General features: G+C 42.2%; 2 protein-coding genes across 2 annotated transcripts in view; both read right to left on the reverse strand.

The window, feature by feature from the left end:
• Nucleotides 1-18,893, reverse strand: part of HACD4 (3-hydroxyacyl-CoA dehydratase 4) — a 96,460-nt gene that overhangs the window by 60,156 nt on the left and 17,411 nt on the right. The gene's annotated exons all lie outside the window — the stretch shown is intronic.
• IFNB1 (interferon beta 1) lies at nucleotides 17,010-17,570 on the reverse strand. Its single transcript, XM_047700695.1, has one exon. The coding sequence runs from the start codon at nucleotides 17,568-17,570 to the stop codon at nucleotides 17,010-17,012; it is 561 nt and encodes a 186-aa protein (XP_047556651.1).

Raw genomic sequence — 18,893 nt, forward strand, 5'->3', positions numbered from 1 at the left:
AGCTCCCATTAAGAATATTGTCAGGTAATCCCCTAATGCTCCTTGGAGATGGTAAAGAATCCTATTCCAGGAAAATCATGGATATTACTATCAAGGGAAGGTTTTCTCCACATTTGGGAGGCTGTGCACATTTAAAGACCCAGAGGAAGAGTGCTGTGGAGAACAAGTGATTAAATTTATTGAAGAAATGGAGATAGGATGCCATATTGAGAGGAGAGGGTCCTCAGAGTCTCATCTCTGCTCTTCCTGAACTAAGGTTCCTTCTCTCTCAGAGAGCAAATGTGTTCAAAAATTCCTTTGAGCATCAGAAATATTCTGACAAGCAAACTGTTAGCTCTTCTTCCCAAAACATACTGTGGTGAAGATCTTTGGTGATTAGACATTTAACATATTTGACTTTGGTGACTGGACAGCTACACCCAAATGTGACTGAGTTCATCTTCAAGATGTCTGTGATCTCAGTAAAGCACAACCCTGAATTGTCTCCACCTGCCCCGAGGCAGGAGAGCAGGCAGGGCTGCGTAAAGCTTGGCTCCTGGAGGTGCATCAGCTTCCAAGAGGGATTATCCTGCTGGTTAGACCTGCTCTTTCTGTGTCTATGGGAAAATATACACAATAGTGCTCTTTGGATATTGCTGAAGTTCTGGTGGATACAATCCTCACACTGTCAGAGTGCATTTTAAAAGATGATAATATTTTTAAAAGATGTTGTCTATTGAGAGACAGCACACATGACCTGGGTGAGGAGCAGAGGGAGACGGAGAGAGAGAATCTCAAGCAGACCCTATACCCAGCACAGAGTTCCACACGGGGCTCAATCTCACGACCCTGAGATCACCACCTGAGGGAAAATCAAGTGTTGGATACTCAAGCACCCAGGTGCCACAAGAATAATTTTATCAATCCAGAAAACTGACTGACAGTATTACTCTAAGTCACAAAAAGAATTAAACTAAGAGTTGCTTAGAAATATCACAGTAGTTTGAGGCGACATCTAAAACAATACTAGCAATCAGCTCCATATTAGTTACTTATGTAAGTGACCTATTTCTTGGTCCTGAAGTCTTGTGGTAAGCTGCTCAACGAACAAAAATGATGACCTCCCAGGCACAGTTGCCACATTTGTGGTCTTGCAAATAGTCCTGGATCCCTCAGAAATAATTCTTTATTCCAAGTCTGATTCGGTACCCCATTGGCATCCCTCCACCCTTCCCCACTCCCATTCACAGGCTTTTTGACTCAGACTGAATGACATCACCAGCTTTCCTGGCTCTCTGGCTTGCAGATGGCAGATCATGGGACTTGTTAGTTTCCATAATTGTGTGAGCTGATCCTATAATAAATCTCATCTCTATCTACATCTCTCTTTCCTACTAGTACTGTTTCTCTGAAGAACACTAATACATCAACTTAACAGTTACATGACCTTGGAAAGTTGTTAAACCTCTCTGTGACAATTTCCTGATATCTAAAGTGAAGATGACAATATTATCACGTGATTGTTATAAAGATTAATGATCGATGACTGGCACATAGGAAATGTGTTTGTCACCACTGCTACCAGAACAATAGCACTGTGATCATCCTCTTAGGGAGGGGAAGGCCTGGATGGCCCTGCCACTGACATACTTCTTTCCAAAGTTTTCCCTCTTTGGGAAAGAATGCTGCAGACTAGTGTAACCAGTCAAGATATTGTTTTTAAATCCTCTGGGACAGTATGCTTTGCAATTTATTGAACTGGGGCAGACGGTGGTGTGAAAACACGGTGAACACTCATAGTTGATGAATGACTAGGAGTGAGTCAGGAACAGGCAGTGGGGCTCCGGGAGAGCGGCTATTGCTTATGGAGAACCAGTCATGCGCAGGCACTGTGCTAGGTGAGGCACTACTTTGTGTAAGGTCAGAATTTTCTGAGGGAGAAAGCTAATTATGAGGGGAACAATTAACATGAGTGGAGTAAAACAAACAAACCACTGTATAATGTTAAAGGTAATAACAGTTATTCATAGTGTTTTTATATACATTATCTTATTATAGACTCAATGTGGGGTAATGGTATGATACTCATTTCATGGGTGAGGAAAGTGAATTTCAGAAGGATTAAATGTACCAAGGACCACATAAGTAGCAGAGGCAATGTTATTCCATGAAGAAGCTGTGCTTCTAAATTGAGGACTGTGCTCTAAATTGAAGACGACAAAGAGGTCTCATCCCAAATTAATTGTTGCTAGTGTTCCAGAGCGAGGAGGAGTCTGAGGCTTCATCTGGTGTGTGTGTGTGTGTGTGTGTGTGTGTGAAGAGTCCTGTCATCAGCTAGTGCTATCTGCCTTGAGATGGGGGGGATGATGAGTTGTCATCCTCATATAAATATTAAAATATCTTAGGTCTGTGTCTTGTTTGCTTGAGTGTAGATAGAGCAGGATCTAAGATTAAACATGACAGGTGACCACAAGCTATAAAAGAGACTAGAAGAATGATGTAGTGATTTCTACAAGTTAATACTGCTTTTACAACCTGGTATTGTAAGTATATTTTTGAAACAAAAATACCACTTTTCCTTCTTTCCTTCCTTCCTTCCTCCACACCCTCCCCCCCATCTTCTTAGACATAGATAGAATAATTTGTAAGACTAATTCAGAGATAGTGATATCCAGTCGAATTTCTAACTGTGGTCTTGGGGAAGTCCCACAACCTACTAAGTTTTATCTTTATGGAAGGGAAGCCAGATTGAGTAAGATACACTATCAGAGAAGTTGTGAGAGGCCACCAATATAAAAAGAATAACTTCACCTCGAATTTAAAATGACATCAAGATCCTCAACTAAGCAGCCCTAACTGCAGGGCAAGTCAACACCTGCTTCCCCATGAAAGAAAAAGGCGAACCACCATCTTTTCGTATTTTTACTGTCTGCCCTCCACGTGAATGTGGTACATGGGCTAGCCTTCGCTTAGCTAGCCCTGGAAAACCACTTCACCCCCTCTGTGGCCTGGAAAATGACAACCACATGTTATTCCAGTCTTTCCTCTCAGTTTTATTTTCCAGGTCTTAATTCATGATTGCCCTCTGGGTTTCTGTAATGGTAAGGGAATGTTTTCAATTGAAACAGGAGTTCCTGCCAAAATGAAGGGACATGAAAACATGATTCTTCATCACATTTTTGGTAAATCCTCTGCTCTCCATTTGAGATTCGGAATTTAGGAGTTCAATTACAAGAGCACTTTCAAGTGCTGCTTATAAAAACAAAATGTTTATCTTAAGTTGCAGTCCATCTTTGTATGAGCCCGAGTGTTAAAACTGTGTAGATACAATTTTTTAAGGAAGACTTGTGAATAGAAATGGATGAGGAATCTAGAAAAAGAAATGCTTTTCTTAAATCATTGTTTAACTACTATTATGAAATGAGCCGATTTCAGTAGGACATTCTAAGTTGTGGTTGCTGGTAAACACTTGAGACAAATTGTCTTTATTAACGATAAGAAAAGATGATTCTCAAGTTCTTACAAATTAAGAATTCTTTTGACAGTCCCCCGGAAATTTTGATGTAGAATCATTTCTCTTTTTTCTCCTCAACTCCTTCATTCCTGAGTATCATTAACATGAAAGCCCATTTGTGCTTAACAAAATGGACATGGAGATGTACACTGATCAAAATGTATGCTAAGAGAAACTTCAGTTTTTTCTTGGATTTAATTTGTATTTGAGTAGAGGTCTGTAACCAATAAAGCAAATGACGACAAGAGCTAACCTTTGTCTAGCATTTCCTATGTACCAGGAATTGTGCTGGAGATTTAGATGTAATATCTCATGTCTTACATCTTAAAGAGATAGATCATTTGCTCATTTTTAAACCAATGAAGCTGAACCCCTGAAAGGTGAAGGAATTTGTTGGTCACACAATTAATAGGTATTACCTTATAAAATATAAGACTTCAAATATAGATTCAAAAATAGATAGAATCCAATCCAGACTTTCTGCTTCAGGTCTAGTAAAACTGCCAGGAAAAGTTCTTTCTGTTTGATTATAATCTTAAAAGAGATGGATACCAGATAAAACTAAAGATCTTTGAGAGACAGAACTAAATTCATGTTGGCTCAAGCTTCTGAAATCTCCACGGGGCCCTACGAAGTCCTGAAGAGAGATCTTTCCGCTAGCTAGTAGCTGAAGAGAGAAAAGTAGTCAAGTCTCCTAAATCCCAGACTAGTGAATTTTCTTTTAATGAGAAGAGTTTATGACTGGGTAATTATGTTTTAAAATTACATCAAGGTAAAAATAATATCATTATGTGATTCTCAGAAACTAAACTGGGGCTTATCACTGTATCCAGTGGAGCTTATTTTCATGTTCCCAGTCACATCTTCTCAGGGACACAGTGTAGCCCATGGAATGTCAAGGTACGGCTAAGGTAAATGACTCATCAGGGTTGAGATAAGACTGAATACAATGTATTTCAGTTTTCAAAATTATTATTATTTTATTATTAAATGATCAAGAAAAGCCATTACCTACTCCTGAATGTGCTAAACATTCAGGAAAAGTACAAAGAATAAAAACCCATCCACAAATCTGTCACTTAGAGATGCTCACTTCAGTATTTCATTTAGAACTTATGATTGACATAATTCTAGGCTTTACTGTATGCATGTGTAGTATATATATATTTTTTAACAAAAATGGGATTATAGGGTGCCTGGGTGGCTCAGTGGGTTAAGCCTCTGCCTTCAGCTCAGGTCATGATCTCAGGGTCCTGGGATCAAGCCCCACATCGGGCTCTCTGCTCAGCGGGGAGCCTGCTTCCCCCTTTCTCTCTCTGTCTGCCTCTCTGCCTACTTGTGATCTGTCTGTCAAATAAATAAGTAAAATCTTTTAAAAAATGGGATTATAGTTTGTATGTTGTTTTAAAATGTATCTTTGTCACTTAACAGTGTGTTGGCTATGGAATAATTTTAAGTTAAGGCATACAGATGTAGCATAATCCTTTTTTTTTTTTGGCTATTGCACTTTATTTAAATTCACCTCTTAATATATTTAATGATTCTAAATATGTTAACACATGACACTTGTGAATTTATAGCCAGGTGAGTCATTACGGAACATGTAAGTCTGCCTAGCATGTCCAGGGGATGAAAGTTATTTAGTGCGCTAGGATCATTCAGACTCTTAACTTGATTTAATATCCCTCAGTGTGTATTCAAATGGATTTAAAATTAATTTCACTAAAAAAAAAATCTTTCCCCAATATTGAACCTCTTCTTATCAGCTAACATATATATATATATATATGTGTAATATATATATATATATTTTTTTTTTTTTTGGTGAGCTGAAATGCTCCTATCCAGCATATATAAAATAAACTGGAAATCATGTTTAAATGCTCTTATATGTTAAAAAGGAAACATTTCAGTAATACATTTGAAGTGCTTCTTTCATTTTTCAAAAAGGCATCACACGAAAACACTTCTCTCTGGGAATCGGTATTTTGCCTACATAAATACAACCACATGAGCGGTTTGCTTATTGACTGAGGGTTATTTGCTGGTCTAGCATGATAGTTTTTAATGGCTATATAGTATTTCCTTTTGAGGCTGTAGCATGATTTATTTAATTACTCTTCTATGGTTAGACATTTATAGTTTTACAGACCTCCCGAAGCCAACAGAGCCTGGGGGAAATCAAGGGTTTAAGATGAATCAGTTTAAGAATGAAAACTTGGTTGATCATCACAGAAAGTATTATAATGTGGCCCAGAAAATCTGGGTACTGTTGGCTTAATAAATTCAATGTTATTAGGTCCTAAGAAACAAGAACAAAGCTAAATAAATAGGAAGTGAATCTGTCATGCAGACCACATTTACTGTTTCAGGGGTGGGGTACAGAGTAGAAAATTAATCCTTGGGATTCAGCTATGTTGGATTTTAGGAGAGCTCAAGCTGCAGCCTGGAAGTGAAGAAGCTAGTGTTAAGTTTTTCTCCCTCCCTACACTTGGTTCCCCTTCCTCAACACCAGCATGGATACACACACACCCAACAGAGACCATGGTCTAAAGATAATTCACCAAATATCTTCTTGTCCTCCAAACTATGAAGTCTACACCAAGTAAAATGAAAAGGATGATTTCAACAGCCTGTGAAAATGTCAATGGCATTTTAGCTGACTGGTTTTCACTTTGACTTCATAGGAACATTTCAAGGAAAGAAGAAATCTGTGCCCCAGCACCAGGGCTGCCACAGCTGAAGAAGCTGAGGTAGAAAATGGCGATGCTCTTTTAGGGCAAAAGACAGAAGAGCTGATCAACTTTTTCTTACCCCGCACAAAGTCGAACCGAGGAGAAAAAAGAACAGAATATTTCATCTTCCCCTCTGTTATGTATTGGGTTGTGTCCCCCTCAAATTTATATGTTGAAGTCCTAAGCCCCTGGTACCTCAGAATGCGACCTTATTTGGGAAAAGGCTTGCTGTGGATGTAATGAGTTAAGATGAGCTCCCTAATCCAGTCTGACTGGTGTCCTTATAACAAGTGGAAATTTGGACACAGACATGCACACAGGGAGAGCACCAGGTGTGGAGGAAGGCAAAGATCAGGGTGATGCAGCAGAAGCCAAGGAATGCCCAAGATTCCAGGAAACCACAAGAAGCTAGGAGAGAGACGATGGATAGACTCTGCCTCACAGCTGTCTGAAGGAACCAACCTTGCCGACACCTCGATGTCAGATTCCTAGCCTTTGGAGTGTGGCGCAGCAAATTCCTGTTTTTCTCAGCCTCCCAGTTTGTGGCCCTCATGGGCCACCACGTCCTGCTCCCAAGTCCGAGAGTCACCAGGATTAAGAGATTGCCATTTGTGGGTGAGAGAGGGGACATTGAGTAGAGAACTGTCATGGGCTTGCTGGATATGCCAGAGAGCAGGGCACACGCCCTACCCTGTCAGCTGAAAGCTTGGCCATACCCATCACCGAACAGGAAAGCCTTCTAAGTATGACCAGGAAAAGCAGCTGAAACGCAAGCAGGCCAGAGCAGTATTCTGTCCTGTATAGAAATGGATTTCTACCTTGCACACACATAGAGGATGTTAATTTCCTCAGGTAATTTCTTGTATCCGGCCAGTGGTGCATGGTCCCTGCTTTTAAAGACCCCTCATGAGCCTAATTTCAAGATGCCGGTGATGCTGTCAAAAGAGAGCACCTGAGAACAGCTTCTGAGGCTAGAGGGGTGGTTCATTAATGAGACTAAGGTTGCTTCTCAGTCTGACTGCACATTGTTCATTTCAGTCCTTTCAAAGAGTGTCTCTGTAGCAATGGCAACATTGGAGGTAAGCTGTGACTATGAAGAGAAAAGAGTGCCTTAAGGCTGAGAGATTTCCACAGAATCGAATCCGCACGACATGTGTCTACAAACTGGCCTGTGCTCAGTCGGTTCAGCCCGCCATTCCCCTGATGCTCAGACCCTCAGAGCCTCTGGAGCTCTGGTCTCTTCCTGCTCTAATCCATCCTTCCCGGCTCTGATCAGTCTCCTGTCTCAGGGTCATCTGCCCAGGTCACTCCTCTCCTCAAAGACCCAGCTCTCCAGGCCCTCAGCATCCATCCCAACTCAAACTCCAGCCTCTTTTCCTTCCCACTCTCTTCTCCAGTCCCTGCCATCTCCTTGCACTGTACTCCATGACATCCCCTGAAAGAGGCTATGTGTCCTCAGGACTCTAATTCTTTTGTTCAGACCACTCTTTTTTGGAAATGTCCTCTCTCCCATTCTTTTCATTGTAAAATGCTGCTATCTCTTCACATTCAAGTGCAGATACCTTCTCTGTGAGGGCTGCTCAAATCCTGTCAGGCAGGACAGACTGTACGTTCATCTGGGCTTCTGTACGGCACTGTCTGTTTTGTTAGAGTGACATTTTTCATCGTGTTATCATTTTTAGCCATTTGCCTATCTGTTTGTTTCCCCCTGAAAATGAGTTTCCTGAGTATAATGTGGGGTCTCGTTTGTCCATGTAAGCTCAGGGCTTAGCATAGGGTCTGGTACGCACTGCACATGTAGGACATGTTTGTTGAATTGCATGAAAGGACCAGCAAAGCTATGTGCCTCCAAGACGAGGGAACTTTTCACTAGAAACAAGAAGACAGTTTGACTCTGAAGGCCTGGCTCTCTTTCTACAGAGATTTCGCTGAACCTCAATTTAAAGCATTCAGTGGTGAGGTTGTAGGAGGCTTCATGTATCACACATCAGCTTACACTGGAAGAGCAAAGAAAGGGCCAGTCCAGCAAGGTCTTCAGGGGCCTTTCCATGCTTCTGAGGATGGGCAGCTCTATCTGGAGCAGGCTTCCTAAAACTTAGGCTGAAGGAATATACAGACGGGTAGCCTCCAAAGGCAAGAGAGGTTACTGAGTGGTTGGGTGGGTTTCTAGCTTATTTTCCAGTCCCCTCTAATTCTATTCACAGCTCAGATAGCTTAAACATTTTAGGACATAAACCTTCAGGCATGGCTCAAAGAATATTTTAAGGTACGTGTCTTCATCTGTCTTTCCCTTCTGCTCGTCCTTTGAGTTGGCTTTATTTTTAAGCATTTCTTCCTGTGTGGGTCGTGTCAGGATCACCAGAGAAGAGCACCACCTACAGGTGTGCCGAGCACATGTTGTGTGGCTGGACCTGGACGCCCACTCCCACAGCCGTAGGTGACGGCCTTCCATGCCAGGCAGACAACGGACGTCCAACGTAGTATGTGCAGGGCTGAGCACAGTTCAGACAGACCAGAGCAGATCAGCAGACTATTCTTCCTGTTCACCCTTCCCCACAGTCTGTTTTCCTCATCTTTTTTTCTTGACATTTCAAAGGTCTGTGAAACAACTGGTTTTGCTTTTTTTTTTTTTTAGAGTATTCATATAAATATTTTAAAAGATTTTATTTATTTATTCAGGAGAGACAGAGAGAGAGAGTCAGAGGCAGAGAGAGAAGCAGGCTCCCTGTTCCCCTCCCGATGTGGGACTCAATCCCAGGACCCTGGGATCATGACCTGAGCCGAAGGCAACCACCCAACCAACTGAGCCAGCCAGGTACCCAATTGGTTTTGCTTCTTAAATAAGTTACTAGAGGCCACTTATACAAATGCTGAAATTGGAATTTTAGAGAAGTCTTATTTATACTTGGTAATCATAGATGCTGAATACTGTCCTAATATCCATAAATATGACTTGTAAAAATGACATTAGATCCCATTATAAGAGCAATATGGCTACCAACTATCACTTTATTAAGAACTTGTTTTTCATGTAAGATTTTGGAAAGTGTACTCCAGGAGCCCACCTAATTCAGTGTGAGAATTTTTGTAATTTTTATTCATTTTTAATTAAGTAAAGCATTGGGCATTTTTTTTAATTTTTTAAAGATATTTTATTTATTCATTTGAGAGAAAGAACGTGGGAGAGCACGAGCCAGGGGGAGGAGCAGAGGGAGAAGGAGAAGCAGACTCCCTGCTGAGTGGGAAGCCTTACTCGGGGCTCCATCTCAGCACCCCAGGATCATGACCTGAGCCAAAGGCAGACGTTTAACCAACTGAGCCACCCAGGTGCTACAACACTGGGCATTTTCATAGACAAGGTCCAATGCTGGATCAAGACATACATCCTATTATTCCATTTACTCCTCAAGAGTTCGAGGTATGATTATCTCCAATTCACATATCTTGTTCAAGATCATACAGTTAGAAAGTGGCAGAACCCACGTTAGCTCTCAGGTTTGTATGATTCTATGTCATGCCTTTTCCTCTTGGGTATAAGAACCTTTTAAAAAATATTTGGACTTTTGGGGCACCTGAGTGGCTCAGTCAGTTAAGCATCTGATTCTATCTCAGCTCAGGTCTTGATCTCAGGGTGGTGAGTTGAACCCCTGTGTTGGGCTCCATGCTGGGCATGGAGCCTACTAAAAAGAAAAAAGAAAAAAAAAAACGGAAAAAAAATATATATGGACTTTCAAATTCACAGACTTCCCATTCACACATTTCTAGATTAGTCAGTCACTTTCTGCTTTGAAAACTATTTGCCCTACCTCTAGGTTTTCACTGGGAAAAAAGAGAGAGAGAGAGAGCACGCCAAGAAATTGAAAAGTGAAAGGAAAGAGAAATTTGTTGGGTGTTTCATTAAATAACACAGGTTCTTAAGTGTTCCTATGAGATAAGGAAAGCAAGCCAGTGCCAGACTTGAAAAGGAAACTGCATACAGCGCTGTGTTGCCAGCCTGGGAAGGACCGAGGTGGTGGAGAGCAGGAAACGCAGCCTGCCAGGGAAAACTATGACTCAGGGCACAGACAATTGCCTCCTAAAAACCTAAGTGAAAATATTCTCTGTAGAGTCTGGCGAGAGAGCAAGTGGGAATTTCCTACGAATCTCTCTAGAGAGAGGGAGCGAGTCCTTCTCTGCATGGGGGTGGCAGGGAGACAAACTGCTGGAGTGAAGGGAGCAGCCACTTGGATGTACAGAAGGTCCTCAGAGCACTTGCAGCAAAGCCAGGAGCTGGGACCACTGGAGAGCTTCTTGTTCCCTCTCTAAATCACAGTATCAGTGCTGTGTACTTGGATTAAAAATAACATTTGGAGAAGATGACAGTTCAGAGTATGGTCTCTGGGTGGCCCAGTCAGTTAAGCGTCTGCCTTTGGCTCAGGTCATGATCCCAGAGTCCTGGGATCAAGCCCTGCATCCAGCTCCCTGCTCAGTGGGGAGACTGCTTCTCCCTCTCCCTCTGCCTGCAGCTTCCCCTGCTTGTGCATGCACTTTCTCTCTCTGTGTCAGATAAAGAAATAGAATCTTAAAAAAAAAAAAAATTATGGTTTCTGATTCCAAATATGTCTGTCTGTCTGTCTTTCTTTCTTTTCTTTCTAAACAAATGTGGACTTGGGTAAGTTACTTAACCTTATTGAGCCTTAATTTTCTTGATACTTCCCTCCTAGGGGTCTCAGGAGAATTAAATAAGATGGTGTGTATTTATAACACACTTAGCAGAGTCCCTTGCAGAACATATATCTTTAAGAAATGTGGCTGTTATTGTTGTGTTTGGATTCTGTTATTGTTGCAAATATTTGCACTGTGAAGACAGAACTTAAAAATAATTGCTTTGGTGATTCCTTAAAAACTTCTGTATAGAATTAGCATATGGCGGCACCTGGGTGGCTCAGTGGATTAAAGCCTCTGCCTTCGGCTCAGGTCACGATCCCAGAGTCCTGGGATCGAGCCCCGCATTGGGCTCTCTGCTTAGTGAGGGGCCTGCTTCCTACTCTCTCTCCCTGTCTGCTTCTCTGCCTACTTGTGATCTCTCTGTCAAATAAATAAATAAAATCTTAAAAAAAAAAAAAAGAATTAGCATATTATCCTACAATTCCACTTGCGGAAATATACCTAAAAGAACTGAAAGCTGGGGACGCCTGGGTGGCTCAGTTGGTTAAGCCTCTGCCTTCGGCTCAGGTCATGATCCCAGGGTCCTGGGATCGAGGCCCCCCTTGGGCTCCTTGCTCAGTGGGGAGCCTGCTTCTCTCTCTGCCTCTGCCTGCCTCTCTGCCTGCTTGTGCTCTCTCTCTCTCTCTGGCAAATAAATAAATAAAATCTTATTTAAAAAAAAAAAAAAAAGAACTGAAAGTTGGACTCTGGGAGGTATTTACAGCATCATTGCTCATGGTTGCCAAAAGATAGAAACAACTCAAGGGTCCATGGCTGGATTCAGTGGGTGAACAGGCAACTGAAATGTGATATAGACACACAAGGGAATATTATTCAGCCTTAACAAGGAAGGAAATTCTTGCACATTACAACATGGATGGAACTTGGAGACACCATGCAAAATGAAACAAGCCAATCGCAAAAAGACACCTATTATATGATTCCACTTATATGAAGCACCTGGAGGCAGAAAGTAGAATGGTGATTGCCAGGGGCTGCTGAGAGGGGGAAACAGGGCACAGCGTTCAATGAGTACAGAGGTTCCAGCTGAGGAAGATAACAACAGTTCTGCACATGGACAGTGGTGAAGGTTGCACAAATATGTGAATGTACTTAATGCCACAGAACTGTACACTTAAAAGTGGTTTAAATGGTAAATTTTATGTCTTATATATTTTTTTAAAGATTTTATTTAGTTATTTGACAGACAGAGATCACAAGTAGGCAGAGAGGCAGGCAGAGAGAGAGAGGAAGGGAAGCAGGCTCTCTGCTGAGCAGAGAGCCCGATGTAGGGCTCGATCCCAGGACCCTAAGACCATGACCCGAGCCGAAGGCAGAGGCTTAACCCACTGAGCCACCCAGGCGCCCCTGTCTTGTATTTTTTACCACAATAAAAAAAAGAGAGAGAGAGAGATGAAATCGTTTCCGTGGACTTGGTATTCTGTAACTTGCAATATACGCGGTGGGGTTTGCAACATATAGAGTGCCTTGCGCTCTTCTCAGAGTTTTAGATGCAAAGCTATTGATCCATTTCTGGGCAACCTTTCAAATTATGAAAGACTAGGGACACCTGGGTGGCTCAGTACCATTAAGCATCTGACTGTGGCTCAGGTCAAGATCTCAGGGCCCTGGGATCGAGCCCTGTGCTTGGTGGGGAGTCTGCCTCCCCTGCCTCTCTCCCTCTGCCCCTGCCCCTGCTCGTGCTTGCACGCTCTCTCTCTCAAATTAATAAAGTCTTTTAAAAAATAAATAAATAAAAATAAAGTCTGTCCTATTATATTCAGCATAATTATTCAAGATTCATCCACGTTGTTAAGTATATTGGGCATTCATTCCTTTTTATTGCTGAATAGTAGTCCACTATATGGAAATACTACAATTTCTTTTTTTTCTAAGATTGTTTTTGTTTGTTTATTTAGAGAGCGCTTGAGTGGGGGGAGGTGCAGAGTGAACCCCATTTCGAAGTGGGCTCCATTTCTCTCTTATTTCTAGGATAACTGTCGGGAGATAAAATTTAAATAATGTGCTTCAGGTTTCCTAAGAACACATGCCATGGAATTATAAAGCAAAGCAGGAATTTTGAAACGGAATGTCAGCTGAAGCCAGATTACCACTGATTTGGTGGTAATTGATAGTGAACATGTCTCTGGAGTGCGCACCAAGTTAATTCACAAGTCAAGCGACTAACTTGATCCCACCTAAATTAGGAGAGTGTATGTCCATGCTGGCAGTTCTAGTCCAATCTCGGGAGTTTATTATTTTAAACCAACTACGCTAGAGGATTTTAGACAATTAAACTGATGTTTGAGAAGCAACAATTAACACTGAGAATGAAAGAATAAATTCATAAAACAGTTTTTGAGGTTCTATTCCCATCAGTATAACAGATGTTGAGAAAAGGTCTGCAATTGGCAAGGTCTGGTCCTGGGTGCAAGTCACCTTCTGACATGACTACCAACTGCTGGTTCTCTCTGTATGTCTCACAGCCGGACTAATCAAGACAGAAGTGGGTATTGATCATGGCCCTGCCTTCTCTGCTGGGCAGACCTCACGTGTATCACATATACAAGCCGACCACAATGGCTGGTGGAACTTTCTCAGAAAGGGCAGTGGCTAGGGTAGGTCCTCCCAGTGGAATGGGCTCCTTTGTAACCCAAAAACCATTTCACATTCATTATCTGGCCTAAGCCACACACACACACACAAATTCACGAAGGCTTCAGTCGTTCCATATACCTATTTGCTACTCATGTATCTCTTGGGGTAGTATCCACTCATATACCACCCGTTTTTTATTGGGTGGGCTCTTATTGGTGAGTTTTGAGAGTGTTTTTTATTTAAAAAATACGTACTGGATATAACTCCTTTATCAGATACGTGATGTGTAAACATTTTTGCCCAATCTGTGGCTTATTCTTTCCTTTTTTTTTTTTTTTTTGTAGATTTATTTACTTATTTGAGAGAGAGAGAGGAGGGAGAGTGCAGGGGGCGGGGGAGGGGCAGAGGGGCAGAGGGAGAGGGACCATGACCTGAGCCAAAATCAAGAGTTGGACTCTTCGCTAACTGAGCCACCCAGGCACCCCTCTTCTCATTTTTTAAAGACTATTTTATGAACAAGTCCCTTTATCAGATGTATCCGAGTACCTAAATGTGCCTGACACCCAAAATGCCTAAATATCCGCTTTGTTAACTGCAAAAAGTTCCATACAAATATATGTAGGGACCCTGTGTCTACAGGCCCATAGGGTGGGGCAGGATTCATGTACTTCTATGTAACCCAAATGCTTGCCAGCGCTTTCGAGAAAAAACTTCCCACCTCCTAACCCCTGTCTGTGGAGGCGCAGAGTCTGCAGAATTCCTTGGATTCCTCAGGTGGGAGGCAGGCGGGGGCAAAATGGCTTCATGTCCTGGCTCTGCCTTGTGTCCCCACTCATCTGGCTCCTGAGTGGGTGTCTGGCCCCCTGATCCCACTTCCCCACGTTATTTCAAACTCAGACCTGGACGCCCTCTATGAGTCCTACACACATGGGAACTTTGTGCTGGTGGCCATCTCCACTGAGGTATGGGGGGAGACGTTTTCATCAAAACATGGGACCTAATTTTTAAGTTGCATGTGAGACATCCTCGTCCTTAAAAGCCCTTTCTTTGCCCTCACCGGAAAATCTTCACTGCCATCTTGTTCTGGGACCATCACAGAGCTGCTGATGGGCTTCTCTCTTTTTTCCTCCTCCGACACAGACCCACACAAAAGCACAGCATGGGTGGTGCATGACCTCTTGGGTTAGCATACTCACAACCTCAAGAGGCTCATCAATATTTCCTTGAATGAGTGCTCTCCTCTGAGGTATTCCGGTGCCCGCTGAAATAGTAACTTTACACCTGATACGTTGCTATCTGTTTCGACAGACACCTACTCGCAATTGTGCCTTCAAGCAAGACTTCCTCATCCTTATTGGAATTAAATACTAATTATCATTTAAGCTCTCCTGGTGACGGACGTACTTTTGGTATTGTAGATGGGTTGACATACTCAGCGGTGGCATGGGTATTTATAATTCTCCAGAAGAAGTATTTCCTCTGGCATTCTGGCCCCCAGGACACATGCTGAGCAGAACTTTCCAGCCCCTTGGTATCTGGGCCAATTTAGTGGTGAGCAGAGAAGAGCCTCTTGCTGGGACTGCTGTAGTATCCTCAGCCTAGGGAAGATGATGGGCAGCTGGGATCCATTGCCAAGAGAGACTTCTCGGCAGTTCTAACCATGACCCATTAGTCTGCATTTCTCCATGCCCATCTTGTCTTTGAATCCCTGGCAAAAGGAAGCACATCTGTGGAAGGCTTTTGGCAAAGCTGGGGTGTGGCGCAGTGGAGGGTGAGGAGTTTTGGGGAGAGGGAAGATTTCTTGCTTCACCAGGACCTCAACTGTCTTGAGACAAATGCAGCAGATCCACGAGGGAATATAGCACTTCTTGGTCCCATAGTCCGCGTGTTACTGGCCTTGAGTCAGAAGAGGGAGCCCCAAGTTCACTGTCTGCCCTGTACTGCAGTGTCTTCTCAGAAACCCCTGATTGATACTGATTTCTTCTCCTCAAGGCTGACGCCCTCAAAGGGAACTTGGACTTCTGTACTGCTCTGGCAGAAAATGCTTAGATACGAACAAAGTCTTACATGATTTGGCCCTTTGTACTTTTTTAAACCTCCATGCATTTAGCTATGGTGACCTTGGGGCAGTTCCTAAATCCGAGACTTAGTTTCTGGAACTGTAAAACAGCAATAATGTAATTGTGCCCACCTGAGGGGTGCTTGTGAGGAGGACTTATTTCCAATTACATACATACGGGGGTGCAGTGTCTGGATGGCAGCTAATGGCAGGAGCAGCTATAATAATGTAAATTCCCGGGGGGTTCAGTACAAAGACAGAAACCCAGCCAATTGGTACGGGCTGGCCAGGTGCCTGGAGAAGCTCCTAGGAAAATTGTATTTTCTCAGTGTAAGCTCTGAGAAAAATTAGTGAGCTCACTATCTCATCCGAATTTCCCTTTCCCGCATGCTTCCTGGTTTTCCACTTGATGGAAATGACTCTATCTGCCACACCTGTTTCGGATTTGGCTTCAGGGGATGTGCGGTTCAGAGATGCAGAGCATCAGGAAAAGCAGATGATGGAATTCTGTATGAACAGGGCAGCAGGGGCCAGGAGAAAACTTGCTTTTCTGACAAAATGGGGAGAAAACCCAGCCAGAGAGCAGAGATCTAAAGCAGAGTTCTTTCTCCCTATGGTGTTTGTACCCAGGAAGCAGACAGAAACCCCCAATTCCACGGACACAGGCATACATTTTAGCTGTCCAGGAAGAGTACGAGGGAAGGACTGCTCCTTAACACTGTCAACAGGCGTTCTGGGACTTCTCACCCTTAGCTTACGGGGGGCACATAAATATTTTAAAATCCCGCAGGGTTGCGGAAGGGGGCAAGCAGAGCATCCTACAAAGAATTGGAATGAATTTAGGGCAAACCCAAGATCTCAAATATTCCCCTAGTTGCCCTGATAGCCAGTCAAATTCTAACTTTAGGGTCAGAGAGCCTGAGGGCACAGAGTAGGAGCAAAGAAGCAGTAGAACCCTCTGTCCTAATTCCAGAGCCACCAGCCTGCCTCTTCCATTTTAATTCCGAAGAGGCTGTTCCATTTATTCTCCTGAAAGGTTTGCCTCCCCTTATCATCTGTTGTCTCACATATTCCACATGGCTTTTTGGATTTTAAGTTCCTTGAAGGCAGAGGCCAGAACCTATATGATTTTGCAGGCACATTTTACAAAGAACATCTAGTAGGTGTTCTGTAATTTTTAATACAGGCCTAATGAAATCAACTTGAAATTAATACTGCTTTGTTGACTTCTGTTTCATAAAAAAATAATTTATTTTCCAGGGTGAAAGTTCAAGTAGAAAAATAACTTAATGCATAAATTAATTTTAAAAGTTAAAATCTTTGTCCTTTCAAAAACAGTATCTTGCTTGTCAGTCACTTACAGAGCCTCTGCGAGTTGAAGAATGCCCAAAATCCTTGTCAACATCGTCCATTTCCAGAGGCACAGGCTGAGAGATCTTCAGTTAGGGAGAGAATCTGTAAGTTTATCAAGGAAGAAAAAGCTTTTGAGGATTTCTGCTTGCACTATTGTCCAGGCACAGACGCTGTACTCCTTGGCTTTCAGGTACCGCACGATCCTTAGATAATATCTCTTCAGGTGCAGAAGGGTCCTGTGGTCCCAAGTGAAGTTTTCCTCCTGCATGATGTCCTCCAGGATTTCCTCCAGATGTTCCTTCTGCCAGTGGAGTGTGGCAAGGAGGTTCTCGACAATGCTCTCATTCCATCCCGTGCTTGAGAGATTTCTCCTGAAAATATCAGAGGTCTTCTGGAACATCTCAAGGGTGACCAATACGATGTCCTCCTTCTGGAACTGCTGGGATTTCTGGATCTCCTCAGGTATCTTGAAGTTCATCCTGTCCTTGAGGCAATCTTTAGAAGTTCCATTCAACTGCAGAAGGAGCTCCTGGCACTCCACACTGCTGCTGCTTAGTTGGAATCGAAGCAAGTTATAGTTCATGGCAAGAACCGTGGTGGAAAAATATACCAGGAGAGCAGTTTGGAGGATACACCTGCTGGTCATGATGAAAAGAGGAAGACTCTCGCCTGCTACCGTCTAGGTGCTGAAGGCAACGCTTCAAGAGTCTGCAGTGAGAATGCCCTTCTTCCATGAGTGTGGCCTTATATACACAGAGGTTCTCTCTCTTTCAGAGGAATTTCCCACTTTCAGTTCTCCCTTTCAGTTTTCCTATGTCATTTAAATTAGCAGTAGATCATAGTAAATTGTTCTAACTAGGGAACTATGTAGTTCCAATAACATATTTAGTTCTAACAAAGCTAAACATATGATTTTCCATTCTCATGCATACAACAACTCTAGAAAGAGATCTAGAAGGCAAATGGGAGGAAAAGTCAAGCAATCAGAGGATTAACTGTTTTTCATAGTTCTAACTATGGAACTGTTTTAGCATAGTTACATAGTACATAGTTCTAACTAGGGAACTATGTAGTTCCAACTACATACCATTGTACATAGTTCTAACAAATCTAAACATTGATTTTCTATTCTCAAGCAGACAACTCTAGAAAGAGGTCTAGAAGGAAAATGGGAGGAAAAAGTCAAGCAATCAGAGGATGTTACTGTTGAAACACATGATTCTATCTCAATATTTCTAAGGCTGTTTTTTTTTTTTAACCAGACTATAAAACATTTTAAGAGAAGAATCAGTAAAAATCGAGTTATGATTTTTATATCCTGCTTATACAGACAGAAACACACGGTTCTTTCTCAATATTTCTAAGGCTGTTTTTTGTTTTTTTTTTTTTTTTTGCTGGAGTATAAAACTGATTTTAAGACAAGAATCAGTAAAAATCAAATTATGATTTTTACATCCTGCTTATGTAAACAGAAAGGAATATGATATATTTCTAAAGGTTTCAATACAAAATAAATTTATAATAATTATGATATTTAAAGTTGTAACTTTTAAGTTTTCAGAAAACCTTGCATTATCTTTCAACCTGAATTTACCAAAACCCCACTGAGTGCAAAGAATTCAGCTGAGCTGCTACAGATTATAATCCTCATTCTCATGGATTGTATAATGAATTAGGAGAGTTACACAGAGAATTACAAAGAAGTAAAATGCAAGGGTGACAATGTAACAGAGGAGAGGTTCATAGTACCATGAATTCCTATGCTATATGGGGATATATGTAGTAGGAGAGGTCAGAGAAGAATGCCCTGAGGTAGTGACAGTGGAGCTGAAATCAAAAGGAAGATCAGGTGGAACTGCATGTGCAAAGGCCCTGTGGTGCTAAGATATATGGTAAGGGCAAAGAACTTGACCAAAAGCCAATGTGACCTTCCAATCAGAGACTGGTCAGGCAATGGTCTGAGATGAGG

Source organism: Lutra lutra, chromosome 13 (genome assembly GCF_902655055.1).
Source record: "Lutra lutra chromosome 13, mLutLut1.2, whole genome shotgun sequence".
NCBI lineage: Eukaryota > Metazoa > Chordata > Mammalia > Carnivora > Mustelidae > Lutra > Lutra lutra.

What these genes read in the sequence shown, in the direction of transcription:
- IFNB1 (XM_047700695.1), bottom strand. Translation starts at nt 17,570, where the DNA reads ATGACCAGCAGGTGTATCCTCCAAACTGCTCTCCTGGTATATTTTTCC.